Genomic DNA, 20815 nt, shown 5'->3' with positions numbered 1-20815 from the left:
CCCTGACACTGCACCAGCTTTTTTGAGGTGCGCTTTTAACATAGGGTGTGCAACACACTTCTGTCGGATGATAAATCTGGTGCACGCTCCCACCGAGCAACGGAATGACTCCTAAGATATTGTTCCTTCGCTCTGCCATAGACTGTAATCGTGGCACTTCTGTTGGGTATGGCCCGGGGAGCCTGGACCCAAATACACTGTGGGCGATTTGGGCGGCCGCATGCCCACATTTGGTGGTGGCCTCTTTAAGGGCAAAGTGGTGGGGGCCCCGGGGTGCTCCCCCTATAATCCGGCCTTGTGCCCCATTATTTTTATCTCCATGCAGATGTTTCCCCTGCCTACATTTTGCCCCATGATTCCAATACAGACCACTGATCCCCCATGGGGTTATATATCCAGCTAAGGATACATCCTATGTTGTATACATCCCTTTGTATTGGAGGGATGTATCCTTACAATGGAGGCCGGTAGAATATCCCACCGTATGCACTAACAGCGGGATATGTCTTTCAGTTGCGCTTCTGAACTTTGGCGAAATCATTGTGATTGGGTGCTGCTGATTGGGTGCTTTTGACATTTACATTTACACCTACAGGTGCTCAGCAGAGGCCAGGATTGGATGCCATACAGTGACATCCGTCCCTCATATTCTGTTGTGGCCTCCACTGAGTCTATATGTCGCTCTCCATGGGAAAATGCCGCTTGCTGTGCTTTTTCTTCCAGTGTTCCCTGCTTGGTGCGATGTATACTGTGCAGATAGATGCAACAAATATGCCCCCAATCTACCACTATATATCTACGGATAAGTTCATCGTATACGCTAAGAAAGCTCACAACGTTTATGCTGAACGTATCCATAGACTGTACTGGCAGACAGAGTCACCATTTAGATGTGAATGTAGGGTTAGTGGTTCCTTGTGTCACTGCTATCATTTTTCTTTCCTTCTTATCCTCCAATAGTGTGGAAGGAACCAATCCATCCTACAAGAGATCTTCATGTTCTGTGAGCGCACATACAGGAATTCTCCAGAACAGGCAGAACTCGCCACAGAACTGGGCCGGATGCTCATGTATCAAGGCAATGTGACCAAAGCTGCCGGCTGGTACTCAACAGCCATGAAACTAGACGGGAATCACGTGGAAGCTCTCATAGGTCCGTAACTTACGTATCCAGAATTGGTTGCAATTCACTTTTTTTGGTCCATAATTATGTTCTGATTTTATATGATATTCATATAGGGTTGAGGCTCTGTTTTTCCTCTGCATAGTTCAAAATCCCATATACAGCCTTATAGATAGAGATGACCTGTGTCACCTCTCCTGACATGTCTGTTTAGATAGTGTTTTTACTCTCCAAAAATTAAGAATTCTAGGGAGTCTTTTCTTTTTAGCTCTTCAATGTCCAATATTCTCCTGTTATGTTGTCTGCAAACATATGGTCTTCTGCAAACATATAAATAAATTGACAACTGGGTGTATCCAATCCCCTTATCAATGGGACATGTTGCTGATATCAAACTGCAGGGAGAAATTTTTGGTTATATGAACCAAAGGTGTGAAAAAGACTCTAATTAATTCAACATGTGTACACCTTTACTATCAAATAATATATCAGCATTAGCAAAATTTATGTAAAAATATAACATGTAAATACTAATATTTTCTTTGTAATGTGTGTTAGGAATTATATGGTGCCAGATACTACAAGATAACCTGGAAGAAGCTGAGCAGCAACTCGATTTCCTCCGTGAAGTACAACAATCTCTGGGAAAGTCAAAGGTTCGATGTGGTTCTATAAATATTCGGGCTTGTTCTGGATTTTTAAACAATTCACCTGTCGAATTCAACACCTAAACTACAGTGGTCTCCAGCGATCCGGCAGCAATGTTGTCATGATCATCTGTCATTGAGTCAGTGATTGGATACGGCAGTCATGTAAATGTTTGCTAACAACCAGAGTGGTGGCTCTAAAGCAGCACTGGATATAAAAATTAAGTATGGTATTTTATTTTATTAGTGTTTTTTGTCCATTTTACAATTTCCTGTTCTTGAGTAGGTAATTGAAAATTTCAAACAAGCTCTTATAGGGAACCTGTCACCACAATTGCACATATACAACCAGTGACAGGTTCCTATCAAGCTCTATTCACTGACTGATATCCTTTTTTAGCTAAAATAGTTTCACTTACATCCATATAAATCACCTTTTATCTTTTATTACCTGGCATCAAAGGGGGGCGTGTCCTGCTCGGCTGGCCCCTCCCATCTACTCCTCCCCATGCCTTATGCCTCCTTACTGGTCACAGTTCATGTCATGTGACCAGAGTGACATTATCTCAGGTCCTTTTAGCCTAATAGCAAACTGTACACCATGCATGTATCTGACCAGATGTAGTCACAGCTGCCTCCATGGACTTCTACCCCTCCTCTTCCTCCATGGAGGCTGCTGTGACTTCATGTGATCACATACATGTTGTACAGTTTGCTATTGTTAGGAGCCCGAGAGACCTGCAATGATGTCACATGTCATGAATGTAACACAAGGCACCATGTAAAAAGATTGACGCAATATTTTCCATCTGTTTATATGTCTCTAGTTGATATTCGCAGACGGTCCCTGTCAGTCACAATAATGGGGAGGGGTACATTGGTATCTCTGACTCTTTTCCTCTAACCAGTGTTTTTTTTGTGTGTGTGTTGCAGGAACTTTGCTTTGTAGAGGCAATTTTTGCTTCAAAGAAGAATAAAGAGGAGAAGGCAGCAGTCGATTTCTTAAAAGAAGCTGTGGAAATGCACTTTGCAGCTTTAAATGGTCTTCCCCTTGGAGTGGAATATTTAGAAAAGCTCAGTCCTACTTTTATTGTTGATGTTGTCAAAGAGTTTTTGGTGTTTTGTCCAAAACAGGTTAGAAATTAACATAGTATTTGTTTAATTTTCAAAGATGGTTCTCAAGTGAGGAATAATGTCACAAAATGATAGATTTTTGTGATGATAAACACCTTGCTAATATATTACCATTATAAGATATGAGATTTCACCTGTACTTTTTTGATCCTTTGTTATTGATAAAAAGCTTCTCATGACTACAGTGTCACCTCCCAGTACTCTCATAACGCTACTGAGATGCCCTGCAGGGGCATGTTATTTCCGTGTTCAGTCCATATTGTATCCGTGTCCGTTTTTTCACATCCATAAAAAAAGGGTGGTTTTTTCTGCCCAGCCCGGCTGGTTGCCTAGCGACATTTGAGTAAAAAGTGGACTGCATATGGATGTTGTCCATGTGCCGTTCGTTTTTTTTTTTTGTGAACCCAATGACTTCTATGGGGGTCCGTGATAAAAAATAATGCATGCTGCATTACACATCCGTGAAAAAAAAGGATGTGTGAACAGAGCCATAGGAATTAATTGGTCTGTATGCCAACCACAAAAAAAAACTTCAAAAAAAGCCGTCTGAATGAGCCCTAATTGTTTCAACCAATTTTTATAATATGTCACTGCTGGGTTTTGAACCTAGGATACAGATGATGTAGAAAGCAACAACATTGTATGAACCATATAGCAGCATAAAGCATATATCAGTTGGGAATTCATTTGATGTCTTCAAAGAAGAACATTATTATTGAGGCTTTTAGGCTGAAATCTCTTTATATTTTTGCCTTCCATATCCAATAATAATAATCTTTATTTACATAGCGCCATCACATTCCGCAGCACGTTACAAATCTAAGGTCCTTAGTTCAAAACCCAGCAGTAATGTACAACTTAGAAATTTTAGATTATATTATAAAGTATATATTTAAATATATAATATTATAATATTCATATTTACAAAGAAAAACCAAGAACGCTTTATAGCCTACTGCTTATATTTGGTGCAGTATAACAAAGATCTAAATAAAAATGAAAGATGAAGCAAACATTTTCATTTCATTACGTTTCTAACCAAAGAACAATGTCCTCTCTATTCCAGCCTGCAGGTCCTGGCCAGTCTGCCTCGCCCATCCTGGAAAAAGCTGCAGCTATTTTGGCACCAGTGATTACAGTAGCTCCCTGTCTATCAGAGCCTCTGTATTTCATGGCTCAGGTCCTCTATCTGTCAGGTATGGCATTTTTAAGGACCTCACATTTTGACTGACTGAAGCCGCATTCACACGACTCTATGGGGGACGTATGTACAGCCACAAGCTGCAGGTATACGTTCGTGAAAATGCGCCCTTAAAGGGGGTTTCCAGGATAAATATGTATATACATATAGGATAGGTCATCAATATTAGCTAATCCTGGCACAAAGATAACTTAAAGAGAACTGTTTTCTGTGCAATGATCGTGTAGAAGGATGATGCCTTCATCATGTGCTCAAAGATTTATACTCATAGTTTATACGGTTGAAAAAAGACACTTGTCCATCAAGTTCAACCAAGGAAGGGAAGAGATTGGGTGAGGAAGGGATTTAGGGGAAGCAATCCTATATAACATAACCATCAATGTTATTTAGGTGTAAAAAGGCATCTAGACCCTTCTTGAAGCTCCCTGCTGTCCCTGCTGTGACCAGCGCCTGAGGCAGGCTATTCTACAGATTGACAGTTCTTGACTGTTGACTGTCTTTTTTTTTTAATTCTGCAGGAAACTTTGATGGCGCACAAGGAAACTTGCAGCGTTGCATAGAGCTGGACCCTGAGTGGTCTGATGCCCACCTTCTGCTGGCACAGATATATCTGTCACAAGGACAATATGCTGAGTGTTCTCAGTCTTTGGAGACCGGCGTCAGCCACAACTTTAAGGTGAACACTTATTGATTATCAGGAAATGATAATGTCATTTATACTTTCTCCATTTTTGTTTATAGACTGATGTTATAAGGTGAGGGAAATGGGAGTTTTGTGCGGAGCAGCTGTTTTATAAGCTGGGTATGACAAAGGTTGGTTACATATTAACATATGTAATGACATAGACAGTAGTGACAGATAGTATTAAAGGGTTGACCGTGATATTACATTAATGGTCTATCCTTAGCATCCAGCATCCAGATCCAGCAACAGTCTCATAAAACAGTGCAGTAAACATAACAAAATTGACAGAGCAAATACATTTTCCATTGATTTTGCACACAACCTCTGCACCCCCTAAAGTTACGCCCCTGGGTCTCCCCATCTATTAATAACAGAATGACACAACTATACATCATCCACCAAGTTTATCTAACCCCTGTGAGTTAATTCGGAATGGATCGTGCACCCAACACAGCTTGTCCGGGCTGTGGCTTCTTGGAAAACGACTTCTGGCACATGTATCAGGTCTGTCCCCCAATTAACAGGTTGCCATGGCCAACTAGAACAGTTATGCTCTCAGATACTTCTAATAAATCTCCCCCATAGAGATGCAATGTTGTTTATTATTGTAATTGTAGTGAACTAGTTGGTATATTCCATACTGTTTCAACTTTTCGTGTTGTGCTGAATGTATCTCCTCCTAGGCCACAGACTGAAAAATTGTATTTGGATTTGCTTTTTATTCAGCCCATGATCGTTCGTCACACACTGCTTGAGTCGCACATTGGAACTTATTGTCAATCTTATGTATGGGTTATATTATTATTGTCGCCATGAACATCATTTGGCATGAACAAGGGGAAAAAAAAGAGAAGCGAGGAGAGAAATTAGTTGTTGTTACTTTTCATCTTTTTACCCTGTTTTATATGTATAATATAACAGCATATAATATAATAGCGTATATCTATGCTATTTATTTTTGTGTTTTTCAGATGAGAGAACACCCATTTTATCTTCTAATTAAAGCAAAAGTCTTAAAACAAACAGGAAAACTGGCAGAAGCCACTCAGATGTTAAGGATGTGTATGAGCCTACCCGAAATGAAGAGAGGAGCAGCTACGGGAGGGAAAGCAGACACTCTCAGCGTCAGTGAACGTGTGTCTGTTTATCTGGAACTTGCAGAACTTCTAATGCTAAATGGAGAACAGGTAGAACTGTAAAACGCCATCATTTTTGGGATACTTTTTGAATGCAGAAATTAAAAAATCCTTAATCCAAAACTAAATATATTAAAAAAAAAACTGCCATTAGAAAGCATTTCCCCTATTATATTTATACATTGTCCAGCAGATGCAGCACAGACACTAGCAATGCTTTACTATACACTACACACAGACATGAGCAGGGGGAGGAGAGGGGAGGGGGGACATGGGTGACATCACTTTCTCTCTCCACGTGCCCAGGCTCATCTGCATAATAAAGAAAACATGATTTTAGAATGATTAAAGGTTGAGGTTGGGATGGGATCCTTGTGAAATGCTCCTAACAGGTAATGGCAGAAGAAATACTTACAGAGACTTGATGACAGATGTTTTGCATGAAACAAATGCAAGATATATGATCTTAGATTTAATGTAATTCAATAGGAAACCACAGTGGGCTGATCTCTCTCCATGGGAGGTGAGTGTCTGCAGTATAGTTCAGCACACACTAATTGGTGCTGTTAAAGAGGTTGCAGAGTTTTAGTGAGTGATGTGTTACCAGGCACGGTTTATGTACTTTTGGTCTTCCCTGAAATGCAATTGACTTGCATTGAGTTGAATGTCTGACGACCTCATCAAGTTAATTTTTGGTGCAAAATCTGTCTACAAATACTGGTACAATATTAATTCATTCCAATGAAAATAAACCGCACACTCCTCTCCCTGAACAATAATCGTGTGGTTTGATCGTACGAAACATGGATTTTCTGTTTTAGCATGAAGCTACAAAAATAATACAAGATGCCATCCACGCTTTCCGCGATACGCCGGAAGAGATTCGGATCGTGGTGGCTAATGCAGATATGTGTCTGAGTAAAGGCGAAGTGGAAATGGCCCTAAGCATGCTGAGAGATGTCAAGCCAAACCAGCCCTATTACATCGAGGTGAAGAAAAAGATGGCCGACATCTATCTCAAAGTACGAAAGGATACGAAATTGTACATCGCTTGCTATAGGTAAATATACTTTAGGATTGGGCCTCCATATCATACTTATAATGGCTTAAAGAGAATCCGTCATCAGATTTTACCCCATTAAACTACTGTCTACTTTACCTATAAGAAATCTCCTCCCAAGGCTGCATGAGGAGTGTTACTTTATTAGAATTTCTGATTGGACTGAAAACAAGGCGCCTTAATTTGTTGCCACACATTAAAAAGATACCATATAAGAAACGAGAAAGTAGATGATGTATATCCAAAAATATCTAATTTGACAATCTTTATTGACAACTTAGTAAAAACAATTGAAGTGTAACTTCAGACACCCTTATCTTTGGTTCTATAGTACCTAGAAACATAAATATAACAATATCACCTTTCAGATTCCATCAGTATTGTGAAACTGTGAGCTACAGAACCGGAGATATCGGCAAAATCCAGAGACTTACTCTTAGACCCAAGCACTGTGACTGTGGTAATCTTCTTATATTTGTTATCCATGGCTTCCCTACTTCTAACATCAACTTTTATAATTATTCTAATGAGCCTGAGGGACTGCTGCAGCTTCACAGGCTGTTACAATGAGCAGAGCTCGTCTCCCCCTCTCCTGCAATTCCTGCTGCTGCTAGATTACACTAACAGAGGGAAGAAGGAAAGAGCAGAGGTTGGGTGAGCCATGTTCTGCTCATTGTAAAAGACTGAATCTGTAGTACTGAGGGGCTCTCGTAATGCCCCCAGAGCCATTTGAACTCATTAGCATAATTATAAACGTTGATTTTCAACAGGAAGGAGGCCATGCATAACAAATATAAAAAGATTATCATAGTCACGCTGCCTGTATCTATGAGTAAGTGTCACTGGTTTATCATGCTTCATTTTGATGGTAGATTTTCTTTGAAGACATAGTTGGAAATGTGAGTGTCTGTGTCGCAGGTTTTGTAGCTTACAGAACCACAAACCTTGTGTGATTCTTATCTTTAAGATGACACTACAAGTATGTTTATAGGTAATATAGAACTGAGGATAGGAGCATCTGAATTGACCCTCCCCAGCAGCCTCTAAACTTGACTCATCTCAAGCAAATATTGCTCTTCTTGGCTCATTTTCACATGAATTTGGAGGAGATTTTGTATAGGTAAATGGGTGAGATTTCACATAAGAAAAGGAAATTCTAGTAAGGACATACCCTCATACCCTACCAGCGGGGGCTAGTTGTACTCAGGGGTAAAACTGTTAGAGACCTGCAGTGGTCAAAGGTTTATGGGGAGATTTTACGCTATTCTAAGCTGTTTAACAAGCCGGACCTCATGGAATCAAAATGATAACCAGGACCAGTGACAGGGGGCTTCTACAGCCATGCTTTCTATTAGTATCTACAACTATTATAAGGGAGATACAGGAATGAAAACCTTTTATACCTTTGTAATATTGATTTTCCTGACAGGGAGCTGGGTGAGCAGCTGCCAGGTGCACACACAAGTCTTCTCCTGGGAGATGCCTACATGAAGATCCAAGAGGTATCTTCTTGTAACAGTGATCAGTAACCAGTAGCTCTATGGTTGTATATTCTTTCTTATTACATAACTACTTTTTACACCTGTATAACATGATGTCATCAGCTGGTGTTGAACCACGGTCTGGAGTCTTCAAATGATTCCATGTGTATGAGAAGTCACTAATTTCTTATGTGACTATATATCAAATACTGTATATAGTGTATATATATATATATATATATATATATATATATATATATATATATATATATATATTATGTGGGGATTTGGCCCAGTAGAGACCGTGGTAACGGGGTGCTGTGATGCAGTTCAAGACAGTGACACCAAGGTTTAGTCCAAAACAGGTCTCGCCTGCGTTTATTGCAGCAAAAGTAAAATAAAACAGCCTTCACATTCAGGCATCCAAACAAAATAATATCCTACCCGTCAGGGTGCTAACTAAACATAGGTTCTCTGACTCACCGCTAACAAAACACTTTTGTTGCTCCAGGCCCAGAGAACAAGGCTGCATGCTCCCCAGCCTCCTGCCAGAGAGAGACAACAACTTCAGCTCTGCTGAGTGATTTTATCCAGGCTGATTAGGCTGTTCCCATCACCTGTGTCCAAGGTGCTGGACAAACCCACCTCAGCACTAAGGCCTTGCATAGAAGCAAAACCTAGGGGAAACATACCGCCCATCCACAGTTAACCCCTTCAGTGTCTCACATACCCTCCCCCTCTGTTTGACCCTGTGGGGACGAACACTTTTGGCCATCAGACAGTGGGTACGGGATAGGGCATCGGCATTCCCATGCAGCTTTCCTGCTCGATGTTCCACCGTGAATTTGAAATTCTGGAGCATTAGGAACCACCTTGTGACCCTGGCGTTCCTCTCTTTGGCCTGACTCATCCAGGTTAGGGGAGAGTGATCAGTCACTAGTGTAAACTGCCGCCCTACCAGATAATACCTCAGGGATTCCAGAGCCCATTTGATCGCCAAGCACTCCCTCTCAACTATACTATAGTTCTTTTCAGGAGGTGTGAGCTTGCGGCTCAGGAATGTCACGGGATGTTCCTCACCCTCCACTACTTGGGACAGGACAGCCCCTAAGCCCACGTCAGAAGCGTCAGTCTGGACAATAAAGGTCTTGGTGAAGTTAGGGGTGATCAGTATCGGTCCCTCACACAAAACCGTCTTAAGTCGCTGAAACGCCCCCTCAGCCTCTTCACTCCACTTTACCATCACCGCCCTGCTACCCTTAGTCAGGTCAGTCAGGGGTGTCGCTATTGTCGCAAAATCGGGGATAAATCGGCGATAATAGCCCACTATGCCCAGAAAAGCCCTCACTTGCTTCTTGCTCAAAGGTCGTGGCCACTGCTGGATCGCCTCCACTTTATTTACTTGGGGTTTGATGACCCCTCGCCCAATACGGTACCCCAGGTAACGGGCCTCTTCCAGACCCAGTGCACACTTTTGAGGGTTCGCTGTCAGCCCTGCTGCCCTCAGGGAGTCTACCACTGCTTGTACTTTGGCTAGATGACTCTCCCAGTCGTTACTATAGACTATGATGTCATCTAAGTAGGCCGAGGCATAACTCCGGTGAGGTTTTAGCACGAGATCCATTAACCTCTGGAATGTGGCGGGAGCCCCATGTAGCCCAAAGGGAAGTACCACGTACTGAAAAAGCCCATCAGGGGTAACAAAAGCGGTCTTCTCTTTAGCCCTGTCAGTCAGGGGTACCTGCCAATACCCTTTCGTCAGGTCAAGGGTGGAGAAGAACCTAGCCTGTCCAAGTCGTTCTATCAACTCGTCAACCCTGGGCATGGGATAGGAATCAAATTTGGACACCTCGTTCAACTTCCTAAAATCATTGCAGAACCGTAGGGAACCATCAGGTTTGGGAATCAACACAATAGGACTCGACCAGTCACTTTTAGATTCCTCGATAACCCCCAGGTCTAACATCTGCCTGACTTCTTCGGATATGGCAAGCCGGCGCGCTTCAGGGACCCGGTTAGGTTTTTGGTGTACCCGGATGTGGGGTTCGGTTATGATGTCATGCTTGATGACTGAAGTACGTCCCGGTAACTTAGAGAACACATCCATATTTCGGAGCACAAACTCCTTCGCTTCCTGAATCTGGGCCCTGGAGAGGGACTCCGAGATCTGTACTTCAGGCACCTTGGCATCGGGTACACCTACCTCCAGTGTCCCCTTCTTGGAGACAGACGCCTTCTCTACTCCCATGGCCACCAGGGACTCTCTTTCCCTCCATGGCTTTAGGAGGTTCACGTGGTATATCTGTTCGGGTTTCCTCCTCCCCGGCTGAGATACCCTGTAGGTTACCTTCCCCACTCTCTCCATGACCTCATATGGTCCTTGCCATTTGGCCAAGAACTTGCTCTCCACGGTGGGCACCAGAACTAGCACTCTGTCGCCTGGGTTAAAGGTCCTGAGTCTGGCTGACCTATTGTAGACCCTAGACTGGGCCTCTTGTGCCCTTGTCATGTGCTCCTTTACAAGGGGCATTACCGCCGCTATGCGGTCCTGCATAAGGGAGACGTGTTCTATCACACTACGGTGGGGGGTCCTCTCCTGTTCCCAGGTCTCCTTGGCTATATCCAAAAGCCCACGTGGGGAACGGCCATATAACAGCTCAAAGGGTGAGAAACCCGTGGAGGACTGGGGAACTTCCCGTATGGCAAACATCAAATAGGGCAACAAACAATCCCAGTCCTTCCCATCTTTGCTGACCACCCTCTTAAGCATCCCCTTCAAGGTCTTATTAAACCTCTCGACCAGGCCATCTGTCTGAGGATGATACACAGAGGTGCGGAGCTGTTTTACCTGTAGTAACTTACACATCTCCTTCATTACCCTAGACATAAATGGGGTACCCTGGTCAGTCAAGATTTCCTTGGGGAGGCCGGTGCGTGAGAACACCTGGAACAGCTCCCTAGCAATATTCTTGGAGGAGGTGTTCCTTAATGGAATCGCCTCGGGATACCGCGTAGCGTAGTCCAGGATAACTAGGATGTATTGGTGCCCCCTGGAGGATTTGACTATGGGGCCAACCAGATCCATTGCAATCCGTTCAAAGGGCACTTCTATGATTGGTAGCGGGACCAAAGGACTCCTGAAGTGGGAGACCGGGGCAGTAAGTTGACACTCAGGGCAGGAGCTACAATACCGGTTTACCTCCTCCCACACCCCGGGCCAGAAAAATCGCTGCAGGATCCTCTCTCGGGTCTTCTCAGCACCTAAGTGCCCTCCCAGCACATGTTTGTGTGCCAACTCTAGCACCAGCCTACGGTGAGATTGGGGTACTACAAGTTGCTCAATAATCACCATTCGGGGGTATATTTTATCAGCCCCTGGTATTTGGAGTACCCCATTTACCACCTTAACATTCTCCCGTGCTTTAACCAAGGTAGGGTCCTGTAGCTGTGCAGCCCCAAAATTCTCACGGGAAAACTCAAGGTCCAGCATGTCGGCCATCTCCTCGTGGCCCTCGACCTCACCAGCTAGGACCTCTAGGGGAGAGAATTCATCACATGGGGTCACCCCTACTGCTGGTGTGGGTACATCGGCCTCAAAGGGTTCAGGGGCCAAGGCCGGACATACCTGACGTCCATTATCTGCAACAGCACCTGAGGTGGGTCTTCGTCTCCAGAGGTCCCAAAACACTGGTAAGTCTCTGCCGATAATAGCCTCATGAAACAGGGTCCCCACCACCCCCACTTCATGGGTCATAGTACCACAAGGGGTATGTAGGTTGATGACAGCAGTGGGATATTCGCGAGTGTCCCCATGTATACATAACACTCCCACTTTACGCCCACTGTACAGTCCAGGATCAACCAAAGTTCCCCGCACCAGGGTAACCAGACTCCCTGAGTCTAGCAAGGCTTCCACCGTGTGACCACCGATTGTGACCATACACACTTGGGGTTCTGCATCCGTGACTGACTCGGCTGCCAGAACCGGCCGGGCAAACAGTGACATTCGCCGGGTCTGGTTGCAGTCCATTGGCTCCACTGACAGGGGACAGTTGGCAGCAATATGGCCCATTTCATGGCATCGCCAGCACTGGATACGGCTATGACCTCTGTCACGAGCCTCACTGGGTTTCTGTGTATCCAAGCCCCCCAGTGTACCCCCTCCCAACCTGACCTGTTTCCCTTTTTCTGCAGTAGCAGTCTTACCAGATGGTTTAATGGCCTTGTCACTGGCACTGCTTCGTGTGGGAGGGATAAGTAGAAGATCCTCCGTAGCCCGATATCTCTCTACTAGGGACACAAGTTCCTCAGCATTTGTGGGACCGGCCTGTCCAACCCACCGCTGGAGCCGAGAGGGCAGAGAACGGGTGAACTTGTCAAGAACCACTCTCTCGACCATCTGTGCTGGGGTGCAGTCCTCGGGTTGTAGCCACTTCCGGACAAGATGGATCAGGTCATGCATTTGGGAGCGCGGGGGTAGTTTTTCAGAGTATGCCCACTGGTGGACCCGGCTGGAACGAACTTGAACGGTGACCCCAAGACGAGCCAGAATCTCCGCCTTTAGCTGGGGGTACTCACGGGCCTCCGTTTCACTCAGGTCGTAGTAAGCCTTCTGCGACTCGCCTGTCAGGAACGGTGCCAGGACATCTGCCCACTGCTCAGCCGGTAACTCCTCTCGCTCAGCTACTCGCTCGAACACAGTGAGATACGCCTCCACGTCGTCGGTCGCCGTCATCTTTTGTAAAGCCTTCTGCACTGCAGCCCGTGCGGAATGCTGGACAACCGGGTACCCTTGCAAACCAGTATGGGACCCCTGAGTAGTCGTCGCTTGCGGTGCTGCCATAACGCCAGAAAACTTTTCCATCATCAGCTGGAACATGGCTCGGGACTCTTCCTGCTGTTGCTGGAGCATGGCTTGCTGCTGGCGGGACCTCTCCTCCTGCTGCTGGAACATGGCTTGCTGCTGACGGGACCTCTCCTCCTGCTGCTGGCGGGACCTCTCCTCCTGCTGCTGGAGCATGGCTTGCTGCAGCTGTCGATTAGCCTGGGACTCTTCCTGCTGCTGGCGGAACCTCTCCTCCTGCTGCTGGAGCATGGCTTGCTGCAGCTGTCGATTAGCCTGGGATTCTTCCTGCTGCTGGCGGGACCTCTCCTCCTGCTGCTGGAGCATGGCCTGCTGCTGCTGCCGATTAGCTCTGGCCTCCTCTTGCAGGTATTTAATAAAGTCCTCCATCTTGGCTTTATCCTGCAATTTGCCTGCTGCTTTCACCCAGGCCATGCAATGTTGCAGGATGTAGCGAGCCTTTCAGGTGTGTGTCTTTTGAACTGCCCGCAATCCGAAGCACCATATGTGGGGATTTGGCCCAGTAGAGACCGTGGTAACGGGGTGCTGTGATGCAGTTCAAGACAGTGACACCAAGGTTTAGTCCAAAACAGGTCTCGCCTGCGTTTATTGCAGCAAAAGTAAAATAAAACAGCCTTCACATTCAGGCATCCAAACAAAATAATATCCTACCCGTCAGGGTGCTAACTAAACATAGGTTCTCTGACTCACCGCTAACAAAACACTTTTGTTGCTCCAGGCCCAGAGAACAAGGCTGCATGCTCCCCAGCCTCCTGCCAGAGAGAGACAACAACTTCAGCTCTGCTGAGTGATTTTATCCAGGCTGATTAGGCTGTTCCCATCACCTGTGTCCAAGGTGCTGGACAAACCCACCTCAGCACTAAGGCCTTGCATAGAAGCAAAACCTAGGGGAAACATACCGCCCATCCACAGTTAACCCCTTCAGTGTCTCACAATATATATATATATATATATATATATATATCCACCACAACTGTCGTGTTGTATCTAGATGGCAAGGATAAAATATTGTGGTCAAGAATATATGAATATTATGGTAGTAATATTGAATTTTGAATCTTATTAGAAATGTTATATAATATGATACATCTTTTCAGCCAGAGAAAGCTTTGGAGGTGTATGATCAAGCACAAAGGAAGAAGCCAAATGATGCAACGCTGGCAAAGCGAGTTGGCCTGTGCCTTGTCAAAACTCATCAGTACAAAAAGGTTTTTGTAGATTTCATTTGTTATTTCATTTAGTTTTTATTTATAGAACTCTGGGGCCTTATTGATTGAATTACAGGTTTTTAGGTATGGGGCTGAGTCACTTCATCTCCTGATGGTTTTCCCTGGATGTCTACGTGGACGACCATGAACAAGTTATACAGTTATGCAGGGTAGCGCCTTATAAAATTGACAGAAGTCATAGTAGTCAGACACCATTGAATTACCCATTGACCAAGTAGTTTGTGGCTATGATACGATTTTCTGTTGACTCACCTTCTTAGTTCCCGATGGCCGGGTAGTACAGTATTCTGTATTTTGAGAGCCAACTTAATAGAGACTCAGAAAAGCTGTAGGCTAGGATACTGGAATAAGCGAAGCACCACTGATTAAACGATTCAAAGCGTTGTTCTTGTTGTTGCCGTTCTTTAAGTAGTTGTGTCATTAATTACAGGATAGGTCATATTAATATCATAGTGGGGTTGGGCGGCCCCTTCCCCGGTTCGTAAGTTTCCCTTTCCTGCTCTGGACTTTTGAGTTTCGGCTATCCTATTTGCCTTCCTATAGACATCATTGGAGCACATGGCAAAGCTTAATCCTGCTGAAAAAACTCGAAAAACTCTTTTCTACAGCGGGGCCTAAACCTGGAAGTCCAGACCAGATAAGAGGAACTTGCAATCCCTTAATAATGCAGATTTGCGATACTGCAGATCGTGGGGGGTTCAAGAGCTGAGAATTTTCCCCTCTTCTTTGATCATATATTTATCCCTTTCCCCTATGATTACTGACACGACCACTTTTAAATGTCCTAGTTTCAGATTGTCCATTCCATACTGACATGGCAGGATATAGATAAGCTTTATACTTAATTTGAGCATTTACAGTCTATGAACTATCTAACATTGTAGAGAAAAAGAAATCAGTCCAACATTTAGGCCCCTTCCACACTTGCGAGTGTAATGTGCTGAACTCGCATCACAATCGCAGCGAGTGCTGCCTGGATCTCCCAGCCCAAACACTGCAAATTGAAACTGAACTCAGCATGTCAGTTCATTTCCGGTTTGCAGCGTTTGGGCTGGGAGATCCAGGCAGCACTCGGTGCGATTGTGATGCGAGTTCAGCACATTACACTCGCAAGTGTGGAAGGGACCTTACTCTTCCTACCTTGATTGCTGCCAGATAACTTCCGTAAATCAGTATGGAAACGTGGAGGAACTCCACGAGTGGTTATGAACTTGCTATAAAAAAAAAAAAGATAATAAATAGAAAAATACAAACATAAAAAAATACAATTTTGGGCACTTGACACAGAATTTTGACCTACAAAATTATCCAGGGCCAACTTTTTATGCTCCTCATTGAAGTAATGATTGTTGTGCATGATGTATTGTGTTTGCGCACTGATGGACAGCTGGCACAGGATATGCTATTACATGCCAGGCAGGCGGCTCAGTGTGTGTTGCTACATTACAGTTTTTGACACTTTTCCATACAAATGTTAGTCCGTTCAATAATTTTACATTGTATTTACAGTAATAATGTACTAAGTTCTCCCACTTACATTGTCTTTATCCGGCTGCAGGCAATAAACTATTATGAAGCGGCGCTGAGGATGAGTCCTGAGGATTTCTTATACAGTGATCTTGCAGAACTTTTCCTTAAACTGAAAAATTACAGCAAGGCAGAAGGTCTTCTCCAGCGTGCTCTGGATCATGGGTCTGGTAGGTTTCTTCACATTCTATCCACATACTTCTGTCATTATGTAAACACTGTCCCAAATTTCCTAGTCCTGTCTGGATTGTAGACAACGTAAAGTTAAAGGGACCCACTCTCAGCAAGTAACTGATGTTATTTGTTTTATGATAAGTTACAAAATTTTCCAATATACTTTCTATCAGTTCCTCACTGTTTTCTAGATCTCTGCTTGTTGTCATTCAAAAGGCTTTGTTGTTTTCTTCCATGTGATAGAAATCTGTCCCTGGTCATGTGATGTCACACAGCTGCATGGCTCGTTATATATATCCCTGGTCATGTGATGTCACACAGGTGCATGGCTCGTTATATATATCCCTGGTCATGTGATGTCACACAGGTGCATGGCTCGTTATATATATCCCTGGTCATGTGATGTCACACAGGTGCAGGGCTCGTTATATATCCCTGGTCATGTGATGTCACACAGGTGCATGGCCCGTTATAAGACACAGCTCTGACTACTCTCTGTGACATAGGCACCTGTGTGATATCACATGACCAGAGACAGGTCTTTATCCATAGGAAATCAACAATGAAGTTTCCTGTAGAATGACAGCAAACAGAGATCTAGAAAACAGAGAGGAATTGACAGTATACAGGAAAGTTGTATAACTTTTCATTACACAAGAAATATCAGTTATTTGTTGAAAGTGGACAACCCCTTTAAATAAGTCTTAAAGTACACCATTTATCATAGTGGTAATAGGAAAATTTGAAAGCCCAGTTCATGCTTGCATGGGGTAATGGGGTTCAAAAAACTGTCATTGGGTTGGACCAATTATAAAGTTATAGACCTAGATTTACTAAAGCCATTGCGCCAGTTTTCTGTCAGATTTTGCACATTCTTTTATGTATTCAAGAAGTTTCAGCGTCATTTGTGTCACGGCTGCACTATTCTTCACGCTACACCAACTTTGTCATTCAAATGGGCGTTTCTGTACACAGTCAGACTGTGCGGCACATTTAAGTCCGTCAGAAGTTTGTCGCACTATGGCGCACTCTAAACACTGCACAGGCAAACTGCACATAATGCAGATGCTGTGCTGTTTTTAGTCAATCTGGGCCATAAAGTATGTGGCTTGAAATACAAAGTTTGTCCTGAAAGTTTAATTGTTCCTTTCCTGAATTTCAGCTTCTGATTTGCCCACTCTGATAAACGATGTCAAGTTTCTTATTCTGCTTGGAGAAACGTATAAAAACTCGAAAAAAGAACTGGTGGTTGAAACTTTAAGCAAGGTAATGCTCATACGGTATACGCAGCGATCTCAATGGCCCAAATTTACCAAAAGTGTTGCAAACTGCCACTATGCCTTTCCAGATAACTCAATACTGGCGCACGGTGTTCAATTATCTGGCGCAATCTGCACTGCTATGGAAAGTGATGTACGTTCTTCTTTTTGGTGCACTTTGGCGAACATTCTTCAATTAGATGTTATTAAAAAATGTTCCTGTGTGAATATCATTTCTCATAAAAGTAATCATATGGTCCCTTAGAAACAGGACTGTGTCCTTGGATACGGCCACCTCTGCAGGAGGGATTTCACAAAGAAACAAAAGGTTTTTGTATATGAAATGTACCTTTTTAATAACCTTTTAGTTGCAACCTAAATACAGCCCTGGAAATGATGCTTGACATTGTTTGCCTTAAAAGACGCCAGTAGTGAGCTAAATATATATTTATATATATAAATATATATATATATAGACAACAGAAACTGGCAGCACTCCATTTATGTGAAAAAAAGGGTGTTTATTCCATCCTATGCATAGGATGGAATAAACACCCTTTTTTCACATAAATGGAGTGTTGCCAATTTCTGTAGTCTACATTTGGACTCGATTGGTAAGAGTACAAGGATAGCACCCGCATCTCTATCTCTGCATTTTTGGACAGACTGTGCTGCTGTTTTTTTTTCGTATATATATATATATATATATATATATATATATATATATATATATATATATATATATAAAACATATCTGTGATTTATATATGCTGTATGGTCTGTATACTCTGTGGGGCACATTTACTAAGGTTCTGCGGACCACATTTTCGTCGGGTTTAACTGGGGTTTTTGGGGCATGCAATCCGATTTTGGCGCAATTACGCTGACTTTCATGCAACACAAATCAGGGGCCGGGCCATCGGACAACCCGACTGATTCGGACTGGGCGCGGGATTTACAATTCAAATTGTGTCGCAAGACATACACTCACACCGGGAAGAAGAAGGTGAACTCCAGCGGACCTCCGGGGAAGCGACACATGCAGGAAATTGGACGCACAATCTTAGTGAATCGCGGCAGCTCTGAATTCTCGTCGGACAATGCACCTGGGGGATTGAGACGGGGCGGGTAGGTAAATGTGCCCCTGTAAGTGCATATATATGCTGTATGTTTGTATATGGCACTGTATGTGTGTGTATTTATGAGTGTATAAATGTGTGATTGTAAATTACAGTGTGAGTATACAAATAAGTATAATTTGTATTATAATAAGTGGAAAGGTGGGCCCCATTAAGAAGCCAGCTATGGGGCCCTGCCTTTCCTAGTTACGCCACTGTTCACATCCTAAGCCTGTCTGCTGCCTTTAGACAAATCGAGCTTTACACCAATGCACTTACGTGCTGCTTTACATATAAAAAGAAAAAAAAATTGTCTGTTTTTTTGCCTGCAACAATTTATTTATTTCCCCATGCTGATACTAATGGAGTTAATTATTAGTTTGGGAGGCATTTTCCTCCCTTCAAATAATTGTATTACTTCAGTAGGCCATGACTTTACTTACTACATGACATAAGTATTCAGCTTTCCATACCTCTGCCATTATTCCCATAGGCCCTGGATGTCCAGACCAGGATACTCAAGCGAGTCCCCCTTGAACAGCCAGACATGAATACAAGACAGCAACAAGTAGCTTCTCACATCTGTCAGCAGCTTGCTGACTATTACTCCGAGGAGAAGGATTACCCCAACTCTCTCAAATACTATAAGGAAGCTATATTGTACGCAGACATGGATAACAAGGTAAGTGTGGATTATAGTTTTGTACATCTTTGTGGTTATCACTGTATTTTGAAAGAAGAAACTCTATGACTTTGTAAAGGTGCTGTCAGGACCGAGCCCTGGGTGACCTTGTTATATGTTACAACCCGTCAGCACATTTCCGGATGAGGTCAGTAGATTTGGCACTAACAAACATGTGAATCTGGCACCATCACATTGCTGGAAATGCCACTCAGTAGTGCAGAGAATAACATGGGGTATAGTGTACTGACTGCGGTTATGTAAGGTGACACTGCTGGGGAGGAAAGGAAATCTAACATCAAGATCAAGCAGGATAAACCAGGGACACTTAGTCATAGATCCAGGCACCGTGACTGTGGTGATCTTCTTATATTTGTTATCCATGGTCACCTCCCTTCTAAAATCAACTTTTAAAATGATGTTAATGAGCCAGAAGGGCTATTGGGGCTGTTATGAGAGCCCCTCTGCTGTACAGTATGTGAATCTGAATCGGAAGGGGCCAGGATCCCTTTTGTCTAATTAGTTGATTTAAAAAAAAGTTGATTTTAGAAGGAACGATAACGAATATACGAGAGATTACCACAGTCACGGTGCCTGGATCTATGAGTAAGTGTCCCTGGCTCATCAGGCTTGATTTGTGCCACACAGGAGCAGTCACATGTAGAAGCCATGACATGACAAGTATTATGATACACTACTTCCTCCAATTTCACTGTTTTATTTGTAGCCAGGGCTACACACTGTTTTGGCAGAGATACAGTTTGTGACACCAAAGATCACCGTGTCCCCTTAAGTGCATTGCTTAATAAAATTAATGGGATAAAAGTTGGAGTATCTGCACAAGGATGATTGCAAAATGTCCATACCTGACCTTTACTCTCTTTACAAGCAATGTACACAGCAGTCTTTGGATGTGCTACCTGTGTCACAACCAAAGTAACCACGTAGCACTAACCAAAAGAGACACTGATTCTAGATACAGACAGTCCCCGGGTTACGTAAAAGATAGGTACTGTAGGTTTGTTCTGAAGATGAATTTTATATGTATTTCAGAACTGTATATTTTATAACTGTAACCCCAGCCAAAATTTTTTTGGTCTCTGTGACAATTGGATTTTAAAAATGTTGGATTGTCTCAGGAACCAGGATTAACAATAAAGCTTCATTACAGACACCTGTGATAACTGTTATAGCTGTTTATTGTAGGCTAAGGGTGATGCCACACGTGGCGTTTTGAACGCGTTTTTGGCCAGTTTTTAAGCATTCCGTCAAAAAACCGCATGCATTTTGAAAACGCATCCGTTTTTTGACAGGTTTGACAAATTATCTAAATTCAAACTGGTCAAAAACTGATGCCAAAAACGTGTTCAAAACGCCACGTGTCGCATCACCATCAGGCTAAAGTACAGTAAATTACCAAAATCCAGAGGTCCGTTTGCAACTAGTCGGGTGTTATTAAGTAGGGGACCGCGTTCCTGGACTGAAAAAGTACAAG

General features: G+C 43.4%; 1 protein-coding gene and 1 long non-coding RNA gene across 2 annotated transcripts in view; one reads left to right on the top strand and one right to left on the bottom strand.

Annotated features, from left to right (window-relative positions):
* TTC21A (tetratricopeptide repeat domain 21A) overlaps nt 1-20815 on the top strand; it is a 44109-nt gene that overhangs the window by 13825 nt on the left and 9469 nt on the right. Inside the window, exons 9-20 of the mRNA XM_072153863.1 lie at nt 961-1153; nt 1682-1779; nt 2704-2904; nt 3971-4100; nt 4624-4781; nt 5762-5977; nt 6748-6986; nt 8416-8488; nt 14429-14539; nt 16119-16257; nt 17424-17527; nt 19132-19320. Of these exons, the coding sequence (XP_072009964.1) occupies nt 961-1153; nt 1682-1779; nt 2704-2904; nt 3971-4100; nt 4624-4781; nt 5762-5977; nt 6748-6986; nt 8416-8488; nt 14429-14539; nt 16119-16257; nt 17424-17527; nt 19132-19320 (1851 nt within the window). The remainder of the gene's footprint in view (nt 1-960; nt 1154-1681; nt 1780-2703; nt 2905-3970; nt 4101-4623; nt 4782-5761; nt 5978-6747; nt 6987-8415; nt 8489-14428; nt 14540-16118; nt 16258-17423; nt 17528-19131; nt 19321-20815) is intronic.
* Nucleotides 15707-16510, bottom strand: LOC140133557 (uncharacterized). The gene is made up of 3 exons (XR_011855922.1): nt 16425-16510; nt 16098-16329; nt 15707-15774 (listed from the first exon to the last, which is right to left on the bottom strand). It is a non-coding gene; the product is annotated as an uncharacterized lncRNA (long non-coding RNA).

Source organism: Engystomops pustulosus, chromosome 5, assembly GCF_040894005.1.
Source record: "Engystomops pustulosus chromosome 5, aEngPut4.maternal, whole genome shotgun sequence".
Classification (NCBI taxonomy): domain Eukaryota; kingdom Metazoa; phylum Chordata; class Amphibia; order Anura; family Leptodactylidae; genus Engystomops; species Engystomops pustulosus.
The sequence above is the reverse complement of the archived record's forward strand: the minus strand, read 5'-3'. Positions and strand labels throughout refer to the sequence as shown.